General features: G+C 37.2%; 1 protein-coding gene across 1 annotated transcript in view; it reads left to right on the plus strand.

Moving 5' to 3' along the window:
- TAOK1 (TAO kinase 1) overlaps nucleotides 1-23,151 on the plus strand; it is a 101,162-nt gene that overhangs the window by 27,096 nt on the left and 50,915 nt on the right. The window contains exon 2 of the mRNA XM_069602993.1: nucleotides 18,138-18,359. Within this exon, the coding sequence (XP_069459094.1) occupies nucleotides 18,228-18,359 (132 nt within the window). The 5' untranslated portion in view covers nucleotides 18,138-18,227. The remainder of the gene's footprint in view (nucleotides 1-18,137; nucleotides 18,360-23,151) is intronic.

A 23,151-nucleotide genomic window follows, 5' to 3' on the forward strand; every position in this document is an offset into this window, starting at 1 on the left:
GTCATGAGTCGTTGCTCTCCTCCAGTCTCTCGGTGGTTCCTTAGTCTTTGTCACTTTTTTTATCCTTGTCATGTTTAATGAGTACTGATCAGTTATTTTAAAAATATCTCTCAATTTGGGCTTCTCTGGTGTTTTCTCATGATTAGACTGACAATATTTTTTTAAGAATATTGCAGAATATCTTGTGGCCTTCTCAGTGCATCATCATATCAGGGATCTGATATGTGATGTTGATATGTTTTACTGTTGATGTTAATCTGGTTTATTAAGGTGGTATTTGTGCCATTTCTGTACTGTAATTTTCCCCTTTGTAAATAGTAAATATCTTGAGACTGTGTGTTTAAACGTACCTTTGTCAAAAACTAATAAACTGACATGAAACAACATGGTCTTACCTGTATAGCACAGGGAACTGTATGCAGTATCCTGTAATAAACCATAATGGAAAAGAATATGAAAAAGAATATGTATGTATAACTGAATATTTGTTGTACATCATGAAGTAACACAGCATTGTAAATCAGCTATACCTCAGTTATAAAAAAAGGAACAAACTGACATGAGTATATTACTTATTTAACTCACAGGCTTTATTTGGATTTCACCAGGCTTTTTTCCCCACCAGTTTTTCCATTAATATTCTGTTTCTGTCACAGTCGCCTCTGAAATATGATAGTTCCTGTCCTTTTGTCCTTGGTTTTCATGACCTCAATGCTACTGATTAGGTATCTTGAAGAATGTCACCAATCTAGGTTTTTTTTTTCCTTATGATTAGCCTGAAATGATGGGTTTGGGGGAAGAATACCATAGTGCCTTTCTTATCAAATCATGGGGTATAAGATAGGCCACATGACACACTGATAACGTTAACATTCTTCTCTCGGTTCATGTAGTGTTGGCCAGGTTTTACTATAAAGTTACTGTTTTTCCCTTTCCCTACTCTATTCTTGGGAAGGGAGTTACTGAGTCTGTGGGTGTGCTCAGTTGCTCAGTCGCTCAGTCACGTCCGACTGTTTGTGACCTTATGGACTGTAGCCTGCCAGGTTCCTCTGTCCATGGAATTTTTCAGGGAAGAATACTGGAGCAGGTTGTCATTTCCTTTCCCCGGGGATCTTCTGGGACAAGGAATCAAACCCATGTCTCTTGTGTCTCCTGCATTGGCAGGTGGATTCTTTACCACTGTGCCACGTGGGAAGCCCCACTAAGTCTAGGTCACCCCTTAAAAGAGGGGGGCGGTTCATAGTTTGGTTTCCACTTCATGTGCTTCAGTTCAGTTCAGTCGCTCAGTCATGTCCGACTCTGTGACCCCATGAATTGCAGCACGCCAGGCCTCCCTGTCCATCACCAGCTCCCGGAGTTCACTCAGACTCACGTCCATTGAGTTGGTGATGCCATCCAGCCATCTCATCCTCTGTCGTCCCCTTCTCCTCCTGCCCCCAATCACTCCCAGCATCAGAGTCTTTTCCAATGAGTCAACTCTTTGCATGAGGTGGCCAAAGTACTGGACTTTCAGCTTTAGCATCATTCCTTCCAGAGAACACCCAGGACTGATCTCCTTTAGGATGGACTGGTTGGATCTCCTTGCAGTCCAAGGGACTCTCAAGAGTCTTCTCCAACACCACAGTTCAAAAGCATCGATTCTTCAGTGCTCAGCTTTCTTCACAGTCCAACTCTCACATCCATACATGACTACTGGAAAAACTATAGCCTTGACTAGACGGACCTTTGTTGGCAAAGTAATATCTCTGCTTTTGAATATGCTATCTAGGTTGGTCATAACTTTTCTTCCAAGGAGTAAGCGTCTTTTAATTTCATGGCTGCAGTCACCATCTGCAGTGATTTTGGAGCCCCCAAAACTAAAGTCTGACACTGTTTCCACTGTTTGCCCATCTATTTCCCATGAGCTTAGTTGCCATCTATACTCTTTACAGGCTAAGTGTCTTCAAATTATTTGCCCATCTCCTCCATTTAAAAAATGGGCTGTTTGTTATTTAGTTAGAAATTCTTTGTTTATTCATTTATAAGCCCTTTATTAGATATATACAGGTTTTGCCAGTATTATCTCTCAGTCGTGTCTTGATTTTTATTTTCTTAACAGTATCCTTTAAAGAGCAGTTTTCAGTTTTGATGAAGTCTAGTTTGTCAGTTTCTTTTAAGAAATTTTTGTGTAAACCAAGGTCACAAAAAATTTTTGTCCTTTACTTCCTTTTAGAAGTTCTAAAGTTTTAGGTTTTACATTTAGGTCCATTATTTGTTTTGACTGAGTTTTTGTTTAAGGATGAGGTAAGGGCTTTAAAACATATATATTTCATTGCATTTGTTGAAAAGATTGTCCTTTCCCCTTTTGATTATCTTTGTACCTTTGTCTTAAAACAACTGACCATGTATTTATGGGTTTGCTTCTGGTCTCTATCCATTCCATTAATTTGTTCCTAACACCAATGTCACACTATCTTGATTACTGTAGTTTTCTGGTGTCTTGAGTTCAGTCACAGTGAGATTTCCAACTGTATTTTATTCAACATTGTTTTGGTTATCCCAGGTGCTTTGCTTTTTAATGTAAGTTTTAGAATCAGTTTCTCCAGAAAAGACTACTGGTCTTTTGAGATTGTGTTGAATCTTTGTCTCATATTGGGGAGTATTGACAACTTAACAATATTGAGTCTCTATTTTCATTTTTTTGTCATGAATGAATTGAACCTTGTCACGTTTTTGGTTTTTTGCATCTACTGAAATCATATGGTTATGCTTTTTTAGTCAAATAGAGTGAATTACATTGATGGATTTTCATTCCTGGGATGAACTGTACTTGGTCATAATATATTATTTTCATAATTTGCAGGATTCTATTTTTTATTTTTTCAGAATTTTTGCATTTATATCGATATGGGATACTGGTCTTTAGATTTCTTGTTCATCTCTGTTTTGATATCATGGTATTGTTGACTTTATAAGATAAGTTAGTAAGTGCTTAAATGCTGGAAGAACTTATGTATAACTGGTGTTATTTCTTAAGTATTTGGTAAAATACGCCAGTGAAACCATCTGGGCCTCATATATTCTTTGTTGCAAAGCTTTTAACTGTAAAGTTAGTTTACTTAATAGAAACAGAGCTATTGAAGTTAGGTTTTCTATTTATTCTTGAGTTAACTTTGATAGTTTGAGGTTATTAAATACTCTATTTCATCTGAGTTATCAATTAACTGGTAAAAGTTATTCATAATATTCCCTTATTCTTTTAATGTCTTTAGGGTCTGTAGTGATATCCTCTCTTTAATTGCAGATACTAGTAATTGGTATCATTTTTTTTTTCCTGTATCAGTCTGCTAGAGATTTCACTGTTTTATCTTTTCAAAGAACTGGAAATTGATTTTTCTCTTCTAGTTTCTTCAGTTTTTAATTTCATTGACATTTTACTGTTATTATTACCTTCTTTCTGCTTTGTTGTGTTGAATTTTCTCTTGTTTGTTTCTTAAGCTGGAATCTTATGTTACTGATTTCACATGTTTCTTGTTTTCTAATAATAGGATTCAGTGTTATAAAATTTCCTAAGTACTTCTTCACCTGTGAACTATAGAGAGTCTGATATACCATGTTTTCATTGTTACTCAGTTTAGAGTATTTTCTAGTTTCTCTTATGTCCTGCTGTTTGACCAACCATGTGTCATTTAGAAGTATGTTGTTTAATATCCAAATATTTAGGAATGTTCCTAATTTAATTTTTAATTCTGTGTGGTCAGACAACACACTTTGTATGAATTTAATCCTTTTATATTTACTAGACTTGTTTTCTGGCCCAGTGTATAGTTTAGATTGGTTCCATAAAGCTAAAGAAGAATGTGTATTCTGATTTTAGTCATGGAGTATTTTTTAACTGTGAATTAGGTCAGATTATTTGATTGTTAAGGTTCTGTACACCTGTTGGTTTTCTATATTTGTTCTCTCTATTATAGAGAGGAATATTGAAATGTCAGCTATAAATTATTCATTTGTTTTCATGACTGATTCATGGTATAGCATGTCTCAGAATTTCCTTCCTTTTTTAAAAAAGGCTGAATGATAAGTATATGTTTATCCATTCATCTGTTGATAGACACTTGGTTTGTTGGTGGTGGCTCAGATGGTATAAAATCTGCCTGCAGTGCAGGAGACCTGGGTTCGATCCCTGGGTCAGAAAGATCCTTTGAAGAAGGGAATGGTTACTCACTCCAGTATTCTTGCCTGGAGAATTCCATGGACAGAGGAGCTAAAGTTCATGGGGTTGCAAAGAGTTGGACACAACTGAGTGACTAACACTTTGCACTTTTTTTTTTTTTTACTTTCACGTTTTGGCTATTGTAAATAATGCTGTTTCAAAGCTTGATGTGTGTATTCTTTGAGCCTCTGCTTTCATTTCTTTTGGGTGTGTACCTAAGGCTACCCTGGTATTCATAACAGTGTTTGCATGGTATATCTTTTTATATCCTTCTGTTTTTAAGATATTTTCGTCTTTGTGAGTTTCCTGTTGAGAGCTTTTTTTTTAATTGCCTTTTTGAAAAGGGCTTTGCTTTGTAATTCGTTCTGTCTCTGCTTTTTATTTAGAGTGTTCTTAGACCATTTACATTTAATGAAAATAACAATATGGTTGGGTTTCAGTGTTCCTTCTTGCTGTCTGCTTTCTGTTTGTCTCATCTTTTGATTATTTCTTTTGTCATTTTTCTCCCTCCTTTGTTTGGATTAAGTATATTTATTTATTTAATTTTATCTCTACTATTGTCTTAACAAGCCATATATTTTTTAAAGTGGTTATACTAAGATTACAGTAGGCCTTTTAACTTAACACATTTCACTTTGAAATATTATAACACTTCACATGTAATGTAAGAGCCTTACAATGGCATTTTTATATTTTCCCCTCTAATCTTGTGTGCTGTTGTTTTCATACCTTTTTCTTGTGTGTTAAAAACTCAGGTTACATTGTTGTTATTTTCATGTCAACAGCCTTTTGTATTTATAAAGGATAATTTAAAATTATTTTTTAAAGTCTTTTGTATTTATACCATATATTTGCCATTTCTTTTGCTCTGCATTTCTTTGTGTAGATTTGAGTTTCTGTTCAATATCATTTTCTTTGTGCTTGAAGAACTTGCACTGAAGTGAAGTGAAGTCGCTCAGTTGCGACCCCATGGACTGTATGTAGCCCACCAGGCTCCTCTATCCATGGAATTTTCTAGGCAAGAGTACTGGAGTGGTTTGCCATTTCCTTCTCCAGGGGATCTTCCCGACCCAGGGATTGAACCCAGGTCTCCCGCATTGCAGACAGACGCTTTACCGTCAGAGCCACCAGGGAATCAGGAACTTGCATTAGGACTGGTTTAAATTTTGTTTTAGTAGTATGGCCAATATTATGGCATCATTATTGATTGAATTTTGACAGCACATACTTGACATTTTTCTACTCTGTCTTCTGCATTATGGAAAAGTTAGTGGGGGCAGTGGAAGAATGTAACTCATATAGAAATAAGTGAATGCAGATATGTAATAAAACAGATATAGAGTGGCATGAGTTTTTCCTACAATATCCTAGTGAGTTAGTGGAATTGATAAGAATTTACATACAGGGGAGCAATTGAAATAGATTTAGAAGGGTAGATAAGATTTTTAGGCAGAGAAGGTATTTGATAGATAGCATTGCAAGTGGAGAGAATAGCACTAATAAATATATGTCATGCCATTGGTGAGAAATAAGTTTAAAATCTTAGATTGGACTCAGATATGGAGAACCTGGAAAGGTCTGTCTGGTGAAAATTGTAATGGTGAGAAGTTGTGGGCCATTTAAAGTTTTTGAGTAGGAGGATTGAGTGGCACTGTAGAGGTGCTTAAATGAGTCGGGGGGGGGGGTGCCCTATCCATTAAGATTTTAGTTTGAAAATAGACTGCTTAAGGAGAAAAGAAGTTTATTATGAGAGTATTAAATTACTCATAAACTTAAAAGGAAGGCTGGAGAGCTTGTCTCGGGCAGTTCCTGGGGTCTTTATATCAGGAGTGTATTGATAGTCTAATCAGGATGCCACCTAAATTAAAGCATGTCATCCATTTTTTCCCCATAACTTTGGTCATTTTTCTCAAAATTCAGAATCCCCGGAAATAGTTTATTGGCTTGTCTTGGTTGATGTCCATTCATCTGTGAGGTGATAATTTTAGGCATCTTTGTAGATAGTGCTGCCTAAGCAGAGGAGAGGTAATTTCCCAAAAGGAAATCAGTGCCATTATTGAAAAGTGGGGATAGATATTGGGAGGCCAGCAAACAACTACCAAATAGTACATCAGAATGAATTAAGGAGGAAAGACTAGAGATTGGAATGCTCATGGGAGGCTTTCTTCTGAAGAACTTTTGAAGAGGTAACAGAGATCTTAATAAAAGGTAGTGGCTGTGTGATTGGCTAGTAATGGTTTTGATATGAAATACTCTGGAAGTAGAATCTAAAATTTAGTGACAAATGCTTCTTACTCCTGTAAATATATAGATAACTAAAAGTTAAAGAAAGTTGATGACGTATAGTGGAAACCTGGCTCTGTTACTAAGCTGTGTGATATAATGAGCAAATTAAATTACTTAACTTTTCTGAGCCTCAAGTATAATTTGGGTTGATAATTATTTTAGGACAGTTGTGACAATTCATTAAACTAAGAAAAGTGCTATAATATAAGAAGAATTCAGTGAATTTTAATTTCATTATTAAACAGAAAAACAGGATTTCTTTTTTTTTGTTAGGAGATGCTTTAGGGAAGTGCTGTGCTTTGTTACTTGGTATTATATACTCTGTACACTTAGTATTAAAACTTAATTCCTTTATGTATTGAGATTTTTATGGAAACAGAAGGGAAACATTCAGGATTAGAAATTAGCTTCAGAGTTAAACTTTTTATTTTTTATTTTATTTTATTTTTTAGAGTTAGATTTTTTAAACTAGGCCTTTTATTTTTATAATTTTAGACTTAGAGAAAAATACAAAGATAATACAGAGAGTTCTCACATACCTTTCACTCACCTTCCTCTAATGTTAACATTTTAAATAACCATGGTATATTTGTTGAAATGACAAAGTTAACATTGATATGACTATTAATTAAATTACAGATTCTATTCAGATTTACCTGATTTTCCACTGATGTACTTTTTTTCTGCTCCAGGATCCAATTCAGGATACTACCTTAGATTTAGTAAATTCAGATTGTAAATTCCACTTCTGCAAACCACTTAACCCGTCAGACCCTCATGCATAAATTTTGACTTAAAGAAGATCTATCTGAACTACCATTCATAATGCTGATGTTCTGAGTCTGTTTATATCTGTCACACGGTGTGCCCTGTTTTTATTTTTGAAAGAGATTCTAAGATCTAATCCATATGCCAGATCTTTTGACAGAAAAAAAAATTCCATTTATATCTTATAATTTTGCTTTATTATTAAAGGAAAACTATAAATTTATTGAGATTTGGGAAAACTTCAAGAACTTTTTCTTCCATTTGAACAAAAATGACAGAAAAGCAGGGTCTGTGTCTATTCAGTTTTGTAATAATTGAAAGGAAAGTTATAAAATATGAGTATTGTTAAACTGCCTCTTTTGAGGGGCAATACTAGGGAGGGCATAAAGCTTAGAAATGTAACTTGAAAGTGAATCTTCATGTAGTGGAATTTATAATGGAAATAATTGAGAGGAGATATATCTTTTCTCAAATAATCCAAAGTACTTCATATAGCTGCTTGTTAGTTCTTCTCAGGTGTGGGCATGGTTTGGTATAGGTTAAATTGTTTATCTATTTTAAGTTGTTGTCCCTTTTTCCTTCCAAGCTATGTCTGTGTTAGGGAAAATATCATATTGGAAATAATTTCAAGACAGTTGTCTTTTATCCCACAGATTCCCCTGTTCAGAAATTGTTGAACCTACCAACAGTCTTGGCTTATAAATAATCAACTTTTATTCTATAATAGGTTCGGTTAAATAACTTCATTATTTTTAGGGGCATTGCAGTAGTATTTTGATTAATTTTCTTATCTAAATTTACTTTTAATAATTGGGTTAGCTTTTATTATTCTAATCCAGTGACTCTTAACATGCTACACAATTCTCATGCAGGTGGCTAAGGATTACACTTTGATAAAATATGAATGTGCAGCAAAATTTTGTATATAGTGTCTCAATTTCTGCTTGTTAAAACCATATTTTTCATTGTTTACCTGTGTAATATATATATTCAGTCTGACACTTTGTTTTTACTCTGACACTTCTTGAATGCCTACTCTCTATGAGAGATATTTTTAGGTATATAAGATTCAAAGATAAGTAAGGTAGCCTCTGCCTTTAAGGAACTCAGTGGTAGGTAAGATAGATAGATGCTTAAATAATTCAGTACAACGAGATGTGTTAGTTGAGCATAAGCAAATTTTATGGAAGTATCACACAGAAAACCAATTAATTGTGCCTGGAAGAACTAGATTGGGAAAAGTTGCCCTGTGGAGATGACAACCAGAAATCAAAAAGCAGAGGAGTTTGACTTAATAATTGTGAGCACTATGTTTTATCTGCATATTTCATTTAACCCTCACAAACCTCCCATGACTTAGAGGCTTCTTTGGGGGCTCCGTGGTTAAGAGTCTGTCTGCCAACGTAGGAGATGTGGGTTCTATTCCTGGATTGGAAAGTTCCCTTGGAGAAGAAAATGGCAACCCACTCCAGTATTCTTGCCTGGGAAATCCCCTGGACAGAGGAGCCTGGTGGGCTATAGTCCATGGGCTTACAGGAGTTAGACACAACTTAGCAACTACAACAACTATTTTAAAGATGGGAAAACTGAGGTTGGAGAGATAAGTTACTTGTCCAACAAGTATGTTGGTAGATCCAGTTTGGGGACTTAGATAATATGATTTCAGGACCTGTGTTTTTAGTCACTGTGTGTTCACCACTCTGTAGAAAGAGGAGCACAGTGATAAACTGGGAAGCCCCTGTCATCAGAGGACAGGAAGTTGGAAGGAAATGACTATAAAGAGTAGGCTGTGTCAGACCATAGAGTTTCTTGAAAGTCATGGTAAAGATTTTTGTTTCAACCAAAGTAAAGTGTAAAGGCATTGAGCACTTAAACAGAGGGGATGACATAATCAGATTTGCATTTTGAAAGGTCGTTTTGGTTATAGGAGACCAAATGAATTGGAGGGGGGCCAAAAGGGGATGCAATGGCACCCTGTTGAAGTTCATGATAATGAGCAGCCCAGGTAAGATAAATGGCCTGGATGGAGTAAATAGGTGATTGTTGAGATGGAGGAAAGTGGGCTGGTTTAAGAAAGATACAAAAGGTAAGACTGCAAGACATGGTTATGGCTACATATTACTTATACATTCCATATCTTTATCAATGCTCAAAATTAAGCAATATTCATAACTGCCCTATGTAGGCTCTCCTACCCAATGACCCAGTGACATCTCATTTATTTGGCTGCATTGGGTTTCAGTTGCTACATGTGGTATCTTTCATTGTGGTGTGCAGGCTTCTCTCTAGTTGTAGCACCTGGGCTACAGAGCTTGTGTGCTCAGAAGTTGTGGCTCTCTGCAGCTTGTGGGATCTTAGATCCCTGACCAGGGATTGAACCCACGTCCCCTGCATTGGAAGATGGATTCTTACCATTGGACGACCAGGGAAATCCCTTCAGAGACTTCTTTAACAATATTATTTTTGCTTTTTACCTTTTCCCTTTTTTTCAGTTTGACATACTTGACAGTAGTTCAGAGGATTGATTCTGTATTTTCCACCATTAATTTACCATGTGGTTTTGAGAAAGGCATGTGACCTTTTGAAACCAAATACTCTTTTAATTTCTTCCAATCCTAAAATTTTGTAATTATATGTAATATTTATAAGTAGGTTGAAGCACCAGACATCAAATGAGTTCTGTGTCGGTTAAGCCTGATGGGAGTTCCTGTAACGTCAAATTTATCTCACTGGTGGCATTTCTCAGTTGTATTTATCATTTCTAGTTATTGGTATGGAGAAGGCAATGGCACCTCACGCCAGTACTCTTGCCTGGAAAATCCCATGGATGGAGGAGCCTGGTAGGCTGCAGTCCATGGCATCGCTAAGAGTCAGACATGACTGAGCGGCTTCACTTTGACTTTTCACTTTCATGCATTGGAGAAGGAAATGGCAACCCACTCCAGTGTTCTTGCCTGGAGAATCCCAGGGACGGGGGAGCCTGGTGGGCTGCCGTCTATGGGGTCGCACAGAGTCAGACATGACTGAAGCGCCTTAGCAGCAGTTATTGGTATAGTAACTGGTATACATGTGTGTTTCTTTTGAGGGAAGACATAGTAGACAGTATAATGTGTGTCTGCCCATTCTCTGTAGAGAGACAGTTTTTCTTTCTCTAAAGTGATTGAACGTTTGACTAAGTTGGCTCGTTTCCAAGCTTGAGCCCTCTGAGTAACAGATGTAGGGAAAAGGGCGTTATGGTATTGAAGCAGTTGCTTAAAGCCAACAATGTCCTTTTTGTGAAAATCTGAAGGTTCTTTAAAGATGGAATACCATGACATCATCACTGTTCATCTAAGGAGCATTCCTCAAGTAATACTGAATATGCTGTGATTATCAGTACCCTTCCCCCTTCTTTCTATTGCTTGACTGATGTTATTGTCAATTATTTGACTATTTTTGCAAATGTGGAGCAGTTACTTAATTCTGAAAACCCTGAGAGCCTGAGATTTTAAAGTATATTGGGTTTTAATTCTAGTTTCATCAGCTTTCTTAGAGATTTATGTTTTAGGATTGAATAAAATGATTTCATCCACAGAAACTGTATCTTTTACATTCAGCCCTCAGTAGCCTAATAAATGATATGCTTCTCTGATCTATTTTAATGGAACCAGAAACAAATTAGATCTCATTTGCTGTTTATAGGATTCTTAATGTCTTTTACTCTTCTCTTTTAGTAGGAAAGATAACGGTGAGTTATAATAATGACATTTTCCCTGAAGAACAGATTAGATATCTTTATAATCTAATAGTCTGTTTTTTTCTTTTGTAAGGAAGATTATTGTAGTCTCATAGAACTTTTTACACATGCTCATATCTTTTAAGCCTGGACACCAGTCCATTCTAAAGGAGATCAGTCCTGGGTGTTCATTGGAAGGACTGATGCTGAAGCTGAAACTCCAATACTTCGGCCACCTCATGCGAAGAGTTGACTCATTGGAAAAGACTGATGCTGGGAGGGATTGGGGGCAGGAGGAGAAGGGGACGACAGAGGATGAGATGGCTGGATGGCATCACTGACTTGATGCGCATGAGTTTGGGTGAACTCTGGGAGTTGGTGATGGACAGGGACGTCTGGTGTGCTGCGATTCATGGGGTTGCAAAGCGTCGGGCATGACTGAGTGACTGAACTGAACTGATAGTTTAGCAAGCTGTATTAGTACTGTACTTTGGGTATTTATTACTTAATATTTATGTTCGGCAGAAATTAAGGAATTTATGGTTAAGGTTGCTGTGAAAGTTCCTCTGCTGTTTTCTTTTCCTGTAGTTTTTCACGACAGCTTTTGAAGATGGACAAGATTCAAATCAAGTACCTTTGTCAGTTTTACACTGATGACTCTATGTTAACTCTAGCTTAACAGTGTAAAGTGTAATCTTTGCAGAGACTACATTTGAGTCTCAAACAGCATGGATTTGATCTGCATGGGTCCACTTATATGCAGGTTTTTTCCAGTAAATACATGTAGGTACTGTTTGTGTATTCTCTCTTCTTCATGATTGTCTTAACATTTCTTTTTCTCCAACTTACTTTATTGTAAGAATACAGTATATAATGTATATAATATACAAAGTATGTTTAATTGACCTTGTATTATCAGTAAGACTTCTGTTCAACAGTAGGCTATCAGTAGCTAAGTTTTTGGGATTGTTGTTCAGCTCTGTCCGACTCTTTGGGACCCTATAGACTGCAGCACACAAGGCTCCCCTGTTCTTCACTATCTCTTGGAGTTTGCTCATATTCATGTCCACTGAGTCAGTGATGCTCTCTAACCATCTCATCCTCTGCCACCCTCTCCTATCACATTCATTGATAGTGGTGTTCTACAGTGTTCTGTATATTTTCAGACTACTTTTAAAGTTCTGAAAGGAGTGTTGGAGGTTCTCAGTATAATTATAGGCTTGTCTTCTCTTTATCAGTTGTATCAGTTTTGCTTCATTTTATTTGAAGTTCTTTTGTTATTCAGGTGAATACAAACTTAGGATTTGGTAATGGCATACCATCATTATATAGTGTCGTCCTTATCCCTTGTGGCTAACCCAGTTCTGAAGTCTGTTGCTGATATTAATGTAACCACTCCAGATTTCTTTTGTGTAGTATTGTGTATTTCTTTTAGAGCAGATCTACTGGGAACAGATTCATCTTTTAAAGATATTATTCTACTTTCTGGGACCTCTGGTGTTTCTTAGCAAAATCTGTGGTCATTCAAATTCTTGTTTACTTTTGTTTTTTAGCATTTTGATTATGATGTGGACAGCCCTGATTTTGTTTGAATTTTTCCTGTTTGAAATTTACTGAGCTCCTTGAATCTCTAAATTTATATTTCTTGTCAAATCTTGGACGTTTTCTGCCATTACCAAAACAATTTTTTTCTCTACCAATTTATTTTTCCTCTCGTTATGTGAATGTCAGTGATGTAAAACTTAGTTTGATATAGTCCTATGATTCACTAAGGCTCCATTCATTTTTTTCAATCATTTTTTTCTTTTCTTATTTCATTTTAGATAATTTCACTTGCTCTCCTTTCAAGTTTACTGACTCTTTCCTCTATCATCTCTGTTACTCTTACATCTCTGTTACTTTTACATGAAAAGTAATTTTGGATTTTTTTCCTGGACATTTTGAATATCATGATTTCTGATCCTGTTCATATCCTCTGGAGAGTGTTGATTTGTTCGTTTCAGACAGCTACCAGTTAAATGGCAAGTTCTGTCTCACTTTCTGTGGGAAGTAGTTCTAATACCTGTTTTCAAAACCTTTGCTGTGCTCTTTGAATTTGCCCTTCAGTGTACCTCTCAGTGATAATCTGAGACTTGGGCAGTGGTGTTTGTCATTGATTAGGTCCTCTTTAGCATAGTCTTTGCTGCACCTCTTTGAGTCTGTTTTACACAGACATAAATCATAATTGTATTGGTTTGTACAGAGAATTAGGGGATCTCTTTTCCACCTCTCTCCTCTCCATGATTTCCCCCATGCTCTTCAGTTTCCAGGGCCTTATTCCCAGTTCCAGAAAGACATGTTTCTGGCAGAGCCTTTAGACCTCTGCATTGTACAGCTCCCCATATGTGGGGTTGCCCTTAAGTGAAGTGGGGAAAGGAGAGAGATGAGGGGAAAAAAATAATGGGAATTCCCCTCATACTTTTTGGATGACAGAGGCCCTGTTTTCCCAGTTTTTCTGACCAGAGAGATTGGTTTTCTCATTGGGGTTTTTTTTCTCTTGCTGGAACAGTGCTATTCTATGGCTGAGGAGAGAAAAAAAGACCAAAAAGAAGGCATTCCCTCTTGCCAATCTCCAGATCACAGGATTCCCTTTTCCTGGTCCTTTGGACACGGGGAGAATTTCTTTAAGCGTTTTTTGTCAGCACCCTAAACATAGTTTCATAACTTAGATCACACTCTTAGGTCAACACTGGGAGATAAAGGGATAAAGGAGAAAAATGGAATGAGAAGACTCATGGCCATACTTTCAAGTTTTGACTCCTCTCCACAGTCATTTATATTACCTGTTTTTGGAATGTTTATATATATCCTTTGGTCATTTATATTTTGGTGGGTTAGTTATTTCTTCAGTGATTTGGATGATGCCACTATATTTAAGGAATAATAACCCTTAATTTTGTGTGCTGTGGATATTTCAGGTTTTGTGTTCAACTCAATTTTTTATATACAGATTTTTTTTAATGAATTAGTCTTTTGTAAGTTAAAGTGCTAATAGCCTTTTAGATGTTCTCTCTAGTTGGAGTGTGTATGCTTCTAGTTTAAAAAAAAATTCTATTTTATTTTTCTCAAAATTTTTTTAATTTTTAGAAGTGGTTGGTATAAAAATTCAGATAATATAGATGTCTAGGTTAACAAGTAATGCTGTTCATAGCCTTTATCAAAGAAAATGTTAGCATTTTAATACACATCCTTCTATACCTTGTTCATAAATTTGTTGTATATACTTATATATTTTAGATTTTAAACCTTTTTATTTTTTAAAGTTTTACTTTAATTGAGGTATTATATACATAAATGCATCCATTTTAATATAGTTTGAATTTGACAGAAGTGATTCTCTACTGAAATCAAAATACAGAACATTCTAGAACCCTAAGCAGTTCCTGTGAGCCCTTCTGTGGTCAGTTCCTCTTTTCTTCCCAAAGCTGATCCAAGCAACCATGAATCTGTCACTGTATACTAGTTTGGCCTATTTGAAAATTTATCAGGGAAATCATATAGTTTTCACTGTTTGATTTCTGGCTTTTTTTTTTAATTGAGAATAATGCCTTTTTTTTTTTTTTGGCTGTTCCATCCCACCCCCACCCCCTACCCACATGTGGGATCTTAGTTCCCTGACCAGGGATCAAACCCACTCCCTGAGGTAGAAGCTTGGATTCCTAACTTCTGGGCTGCCAGGGAGTTACGGAGCTTAATGCTTTTTATAGTCTTCTGGGTTGCTGCATGGATCAGTAGTTTATTCCTTTTTATTGCTTTGAAAAGAATTTCATTGTGTGACTATACCACAGTTTTTATATATATATATTTGTTGATAGACATTTGTATTATTTGCAGTTTGGGGCTATTATGAATAAAGCTTCTATGTACAAGTCTTTTTGTGTGCCTTTGTTTTTATAACTTTTGAATAAGTGATAACTAGTTAAGGAACTGTTACATCACATAATAATGTTTATTTAATTTGATAAGCATCTGTTAAATGGTTTTCTAGAATGGTTGTACCTTTTCAAATTGCCGTCAGCAGTGTAACGAGTTCCAGTTCTTCACTATGTTTTTTTAATCTTTTTATTTAATTTGGGGGTGGGGGGAGTGTGCGCAATGCTTATGGGATCTTAGTTCCCCTACTGTGGATCAGCCCAGGCCCCCAGCAGTGGAAGTGTGGAGTCCTAACCACTGGACTAGCAGGGACTTCCCCCAGTTCCTCATTTTGTGCATTTATCATTTCTTATATTTTATATAAGTGTTTTTGATGTGGGTTCCTTAAAGTTGGATTTTTGTGTGAAATGTTAAGGGTACATTTGATTTTTGTAGATTTTTCTCTGTAGGTTTTGTACTGTTTTTGCAATACCACTGCCACTGTATAAAAGTGCATATTTCTCTTCCACCACATAGCAGTGTGTGGTGGATTTTTGCTGTTCTGATAGGTATAAAATTAAATCATAGGATAGTTTTAACTTGTATTTCTTATACTTTGAGTGATGTTGAACATATTTTCACATATTTAATGACTGTTTCTTTTCTGTTTTTTTCTTTCTTCTGTGAACTACCCATATCTCTGCTGAGTTGTTGGGATAGTGTTTTCTTTGTGTGTGTCTGTGTGTGTGCGCGTCCATGCTGTTTAGAAACTATATATTAAGAATGTAAGATTGTCAGATTATTGCCTTGTTTTTTGGAACTTTTTACCTATTAGAAGTACTAACCCTTTATAAATGTAAGTTTCAAACATTTGTTTCCCCAAGTTTATTGTCCCTTTTGTTTGAAGTCTTTCCATGGCCCCTCCTTCCAAGTTTAATATTTGCTTCTCTAACCCGTATGTAATTCTGATGTTTAGTTTGAGGAATAGATGTTTTATTTTTTTTTCCAAATAGCTATTGGTGTCTCTCAACAACACTTATTTTTATCAAATACTTTTTTTCACTCATTGATTTGAGAGGCCTGGTTAAGCCATTTAGCAGTAGTGTTTATATAAGGTATGTGATAGGGATATAATTTCTCTAATTTTTTCCAAATGGATTCTTAGTTCTCTCGACAAAATTTGCTTCTTCTTTATTGTATGCTAAATTCCTAGGTACACATACATGGATTTGTTTCTGGACCTTTGTAGATACCTACTTAAAAGCTTTATGAAGTGGAGAAGAGTTAGAATCTAATGACATTAATTAGGAGGCAAATGAAATAGCTTTGGGAGATTTTTTTTTTAATTGGTGAATTTATTTAGTTAAGTGGCTAATATTTAATGTAGTGCTTACTGTGCCTGAGTACTAATCTATGCTTATATTTATTCATTTAACCTTCACCAACCACTGTATTAGGTAGGCTATTGTTTTCATTCTACAGTTTAGGAAAATAAGGCTACTCAGTTCACAGCTTGTAATTAGTGTTGCCAGGATTCATATTCAGGTAGTGTCATACCAGAACCTAGATTCTGAAGCTTCTCAATTATGACACCCATTTTTTAAATTAGGTAATCTGATATAGGGGAACTCATAACCAACAAATTCCCTGGTAATTCTGCTATCTGTAATGTCTACTTAAATGAAGCAGATTTGATAAAGGCTATATTTTAATGTGAGTCATGTTTATAGAGAAAGCAGTTAGTTGTCTGTTAAATCCATTACTTTCTCCCATTGCATTTTTCTTTGGAATGTCTGTGTTAAGAGTTGATTAAACACTGGCATATGAAAGGGAAAGAAAGACAACTTACTGAGTTAAATTCTTTGTATATTTTCTTATATTTGAAAATCATTAATAGATGGGACTCTAACCTTTCTGTTGTTAAAAACTTCCTATGGGTACACCTTAAGTTGGCATGTATACTTTTTTAATAGCCTGTGTCTTCTGTCAGTGGGCTCACTACCTCAGAATTAGGTAAGGATTAGATAAACCTTCTAATATGTAAACATTTATTTAATTTTTAAAATTGTGTGTCTGGTAATACTTACGCTATGTGTAGTTGAGTTCAGTTCAGTCACTCAGTCGTGTCTGACTCTTTGTGACCCCATGAATTGCAGCATGTCAGGTCTCCCTCGCCATCACCAACTCCCGGAGTTCACTCAGACTCACGTCCATCGAGTCAGTGATGCCATCCAGCCATCTCATCCTCTGTTGTCCCCTTCTCCTCCTGCCCCCAATCCCTCCCAGCATCAGAGTCTTTTCCAATGAGTCAACTCTTCGTATGAGGTGGCCAAAGTACTGGAGTTTCAGCTTTAGCATCATTCCTTCCAGAGAACACCCAAGACTGATCTCCTTTAGAATGGACTGGTTGGATCTCCTTGCAGTCCAAGGGACTCTCAAGAGTCTTCTCCAACACCACAGTTCAAAAGCATCAATTCTTCAGCGCTCAGCTTTCTTCACAGTCCAACTCTCACATCCATACACGACCACTGGAAAAACCATAGCGTTGACTAGACGGACCTTTGTTGGCAAAGTAATGTCTCTGCTTTTGAATATACTCTCTAGGTTGGTCATAACTTTTCTTCCAAGGAGTAAGCGTCTTTTAATTTCATGGCTGCAGTCACCATCTGCAGTGATTTTGGAACCCAAAAAAATAAAGTCTGACACTGTTTCCACTGGTTCCCCATCTATTTGCCATGAAGTGATGGGACCAGATGCCATGATCTTAGTTTTCTGAATCTTGAGCTTTAAGCCAACTTTTTCACTCTCCTCTTTCACTTTCATCAGAGGCTTTTGAGTTCCTCTTCAGTTTCTGCCATAAAGGTGGTGTCATCTGCATATCTGAGGTTATTGGTATTTCCCTTGGCAGTCTTTATTCTAGCTTGTGCTTCTTCCAGCCCAGCGTTTCTCATAATGTACTCTGCATAGAAGTTGAATAAGCAGGGTGACAATATACAGCCTTGACGTACTCCTTTTCCTATTTGGAACCAGTGTGTTGTTCCATGTCCAGTTCTAACTGTTGCTTCCTGACCTGCATATAGGAATCCTTTATTTTTTTAAGCCCCACAGGTGATTGTGATGATGAGCCAGATTTAGGAACTCCTGCGCTAGTAGATTATACTTCCTTCTCAGTGAAATTCTACGCCTGAAATAACTTTATATATGCTATCAGAAAATGATCTTATACAAATTATTCTTAGCAGCTTTTCCTGACTTTTTTCTTCTTTTATTTCTCTACAATAGCTTATGCCAGCGTGGCTTCATTTATACAGATGAACCAAGGATTGGGATAGCAGTATAAAATTAGAATCAGACAGCTGATTGCCCAGCAGGATGCCATCAACCAACCGTGCGGGCAGCCTGAAGGACCCTGAAATTGCAGAGCTCTTCTTCAAAGAAGATCCAGAGAAGCTCTTCACAGATCTCAGAGAAATTGGCCATGGAAGCTTTGGAGCAGTTTATTTTGTAAGTGTTAAAGGCTTAAGTCAGTGACCAGCATTTACTTAAAATTCAGTCATGGAAAAATAAAAAATAATAATATAAAGAGACAGAGGCCATAGTCCATTTTATAGTCACGTGTATTGCTTTGTGTATATAATATGAGAGTAGTTTTAGTTATTGAGTTTCTTGGCTTATTAAAAAATGGGAATGAATGTATATCGTCCTGAGCACTTCTTTCACTTGGTTCCATAAGTTTTGATGTGTTGTATTTTTTTATTCATTCAACTCTCAGTATTTCTAACATGCCTTATGACTTCTTTGGTACATTGGTTTAAAAGTGTGCTGTTTAATTTTTATAGTCTTGTGAATTTTCCTTTTTTTCCTTTTCTTGTTATTGATTTCTGATTTAATTCTGTTGAGGTTAGAATTAAACCTTTGGATGATACCTATCTTTTAAATCAGTTAAGACTTGATTTTTGGCACAGCACGGTCTATCCTGGAAAATATCCCATGTGCACTTGAGAAGAGTCTGCATTCTGTAAATCTAGTTGGTTTATTATGTTAAGTCTTCTATTTCCTTACTTATTTTCTGTCTGGTTGTCCTTTCGAATATTGAAGTTTTCAGGGCTTCCCAGGTGGTTGAGTGGTAAAGAATCTACCTGCCAATGCAGGAGCTGTGGGTTTGATCCCTGAGTTGAGAAGATCTTTTAGAGAAGGAAATGGCAACCCACTCCAGAATGCTTGCCTGAGAAATCCCATGGACAGAGGAACCTGGATGGGCTACAGTCCATGGGGTAGCAAAAGAGTTGGACATGACTTAGTGACTAAATAACAGTTGAAGTCTCCAATTGTTATTGAAGAACTGTCTATACATAATGATCTGTCCATAGGTGTGTGAATGTTTACAATTGTATCTTCTTGATGTATTGAACCTTTATTAATACATGATATCCTTCTTTGTTTTTAATAACATTTTTGAATTTAAAGATTTTTTATTTACAAAAGTCCACAAAACTCTTTTTGTGGACCCAATTTTTCATTTCTTCTAAGTAATTACCTAAGATTTGTTGAAGGTGTATATTTAGTTTTATCGCCAATTGCCAGACTTTTTTCACTAAGTAGAAAGTTTACACTCCCATTTGCAGTGTATGAGAATTCAGTGTATGTATCCTTGCCAGCATTAGATGTTGATGGTCATTTGGAGTTAATTTGATGGGTATATCATGGTATTTTAGTTAGGTTTTAATGTGTATTTCCCTAATGATTGGTGATGTTGGGCTCTCTTTCATAGGCTTAATGGCCATTCACATGTCCTTGGAAGTATCTATTCAAATATTTCATCCATTTTTTGAAAATAGGTTTTTCTTTTTTAATTGAGTTTTCAGGATTTCCTTGTTAATCTGGGTTGCTTGATCTGTCAATATATCTTTTGTGATTATTTTCTTCTAGTGTGTACACTGGAAAATTTTGTTGGTGTGATGATCTATGATGTCAAATAGCTAATATTTGTAGGTTATAGTCTTCAGATCTTTTGAGTCTTTTGATTTTACTAGTTTGTTTTTGTGTGTTGTGTCAGTAACTGAAAGAGGTGTTTCAAAATCTCCACTGATATCTATTTTGCCTTTTAGCTCTATCTTGTTTTACTTTATATATTTCTAATCTGTTACTAGAAATATACAAATTTAGAAATACTGTATCTTGTTGAATTGTCCCATTACTATTAAGATTTCACTCTTTACCTTTTATAGTATTTCTTGCTTTAAAAATCTACTTTTGATATTATTGATAGGTTTCCTTGGCTAATGCTCACATACTGTTTCTTTTTCCTTTTCATTATGTGAGAGCATCCTTATGTAGCCTTTGTGAGTCTGATATTTTTGGTCCAAGGACTGTTTTAATACAGATGCCTACCACGTCTTTCTTCTGTGTGTGGTGACTTTTATCCTCTTGATAGTGAGTGCACTAGATGTTGAGCAGGGCCTCCTATTTGCTCTGTAATTGTCACAGCCCTATTGGAGATAAGGTCTGCTCCCCAGTTATTGCAGTGGAAGCCCCCAAATTGGTTTCTGAGCTGTGGTATGAGGTAGGTGGGAATGGGGTGCTTCCACTGGTAGTGCAGCCACTGTGTCTTCCTCCAAAGAAGCTGTCCACCAGGAAGTGGGCTCTGTGGTGCTGCCAGTCACCTGCTGTGTACACTCACAAAGTACACTGTAGTTGTCACTACCCTTGGCCCCACCTCAGTTGAGGAATACAGGCCATCACCCTGGATATCCTTCAGGTTCTATGCTCACAAAGCCAATAGGGCAGATCCACCACAATCAGGCACCTGGACCTGCCATGGGGGCTACAGAATCAGTCCAGACCCAGGCTCTGCCTCTGTGTGCCTGTGCCCTCAAATCCCACAGTTGCCAATACTGGACCTCCTCATCTTTGGAAGCACCAGTAATCCCCCGTAACGCCCCTCAGACACTGAGCTTACAGAGCCACCAGTAACAGTGTGAATCCACCAGTGTTGGCCCCATAGAGGTGGGGCCATGTCTACTGTGAGCTCCTAGAAAATGAGGCTGCTGTGGTAGGGCCCCGCCTGTCCCTTTACATGTGTGTTAACTTGCGTTTGGTCCCTCAGTTGTGTCCGACTCTTTGCGACCCTATGGATTTCAGCATGCCAGACTTCCCTGTCCTTCACTATCTCCTGGAATTTGCTCAAACTCATGTCCATTGAGTCAGTGATGCCATCCAGCCATCTCTTCCTCTGTCACCCCCTTTTCCTCCTGTCTTTGCCAGTATCAGGGTCTTTTTGAAGGAGTCAGCTGTTTGCATCAGGTGGCCAAAGTGCTTTAGCCATCAGTATGAGTCCTTCCAATGAATATTCAGGGTTGATTTCCTTTAGGATTGACTGGTTTGATTTCTTTGCAGTCCAGGAGACTCTCAAGAGTCTTCTCCAACACCACAGTCCAAAAACATCAATTATTTGGCGTTCAGCTTTATGGTTCAACTCTCACATCCATACGTGACTACTGGAAAAACCATAGCTTTGACTAGACAGACCTTTGTGACTTCTGTTGTGGCCCAGATGTGCATTTTGGGGTGGGGAGTAAAGGGAGGTGGCCAGGACCATCGATGCTGGTGCCCTGTCTCCCGCAGGCTGGTTGCTGGACTCTCTCTGAGCCTGTGAAGCTCACTGTCTGTCCCAGCCCATCTCCAAAGAAGTGAAGGGGATTCCCAGACTGAGGGAACTTTGTTCTTTCATAGCTCACCCCCAGGGGCACAAGTCCTGTCCCAATTCCTTTTTTTTTTTTTTTTTTAAATTCACCCTACCCTGTTACATGGTGATCATTCTTGCAGCTTTGGTTGTATGAGATCTTTTTTTGTTTGTTTTGTGTGAAGTCTTCTGCCAGTGTTCAGTAGATATTCTGTAAGACTTCTTCCACATGTAGGTTATTTTTTTTTAACGTTTCATTTTATATTGAAGTATCAGTTCAGTTCAGTTCAGTCGCTCAGTTGTGTCCGACTCTTTGAGACCCCATGAATCGCAGCACGCCAGGCCTCCCTGTCCATCACCAACTCCCGGAGTTCACTCACACTCATGTCCATCGAGTTAGTGATGCCATCCAGCCATCTCATCCTCTGTCGTCCCCTTCTCTTCCTGCCCCCAATCCCTCCCAGCATCAGAGTCTTTTCCAATGAGTCAGCTTTTCGCATGAGATGGCCAAAGTATTGGAGTTTCAGCTTTAGCATCATTCCTTCCAAAGAACACCCAGGGCTGATCTCCTTTAGAATGGACTGGTTGGATCTCCTTGCAGTCCAAGGGACTCTTCAAGAGTCTTCTCCAACACCACAGTTCAAAAGCATCAATTCTTTGGCATTCAGCTTTCTTCACAGTCCAACTCTCACATCCATACATGACCACTGGAAAAACCATAGCCTTGACTAGACGAATCTTTGTTGGCAAAGTAATGTCTCTGCTTTTGAATATGCTATCTAGGTTGGTCATAACTTTCCTTCCAAGGAGTAAGCGTCTTTTAATTTCCTGGCTGCAGTCACCATCTGCAGTGATTTTGGAGCCCCCAAAAATAAAGTCTGACACTGTTTCCCCATCTACTTCCCATGAAGTTATGGGACCAGATGTCATGATCTTTGTTTTCTGAATGTTGAGCTTTAAGTATCGCCAATTAATATTGTGATAGTTTTAGCTGCACAGAGCAGTTCGGGCAAATATATACATCCATTTCCCCCCAAAGTCACCTCCCACCTAGGCTTTCTGGAGAAATGTATCATTTTCTTGCAGGGAGGGAACATAAAAGATAAGCCTTAGAAGACCCTGTATCAGAAAGCTAGAAGTGCTTTTAAAAAAAAGTAAAAGAAACTGGGGCCTGTCAGAAAGAACATGGAGCCAGCTTGGAGGGCCAAATCTGAAAGAACTTGAACATCAGTATAAAGATAATAGTGAATTATACCCATTTAATAAAAGGGAATTCATAATTTCTATAATAGAGAAGGATGGATGGATGAAAAGGGAGAGCTTTTCCTTAAAATAGAATGCCTGACTGATACATGTGAAAGGAATGGCATGGGTGTTTATGGGGGGGAAATCAGCATTTTGTTATCATCATAGTGAACTATCATTTTGTTTGGGGCCTCAGTGTTTGCTAAATCTAAGGGAAATTTTTGAGAGCAAGATGTTTACATGGTTTTAAAGTATCTCTGCACAGATTACTTGTTAGATACAAGGTAGGAAATGGTAACTTTAACATTGGAAAACCAGAGACAGTGCCTTTAGAGGGTGAGTAAAATTGGTAATACCAGTGAGGAATGA

Source organism: Ovis canadensis, chromosome 11, assembly GCF_042477335.2.
Source record: "Ovis canadensis isolate MfBH-ARS-UI-01 breed Bighorn chromosome 11, ARS-UI_OviCan_v2, whole genome shotgun sequence".
NCBI lineage: Eukaryota > Metazoa > Chordata > Mammalia > Artiodactyla > Bovidae > Ovis > Ovis canadensis.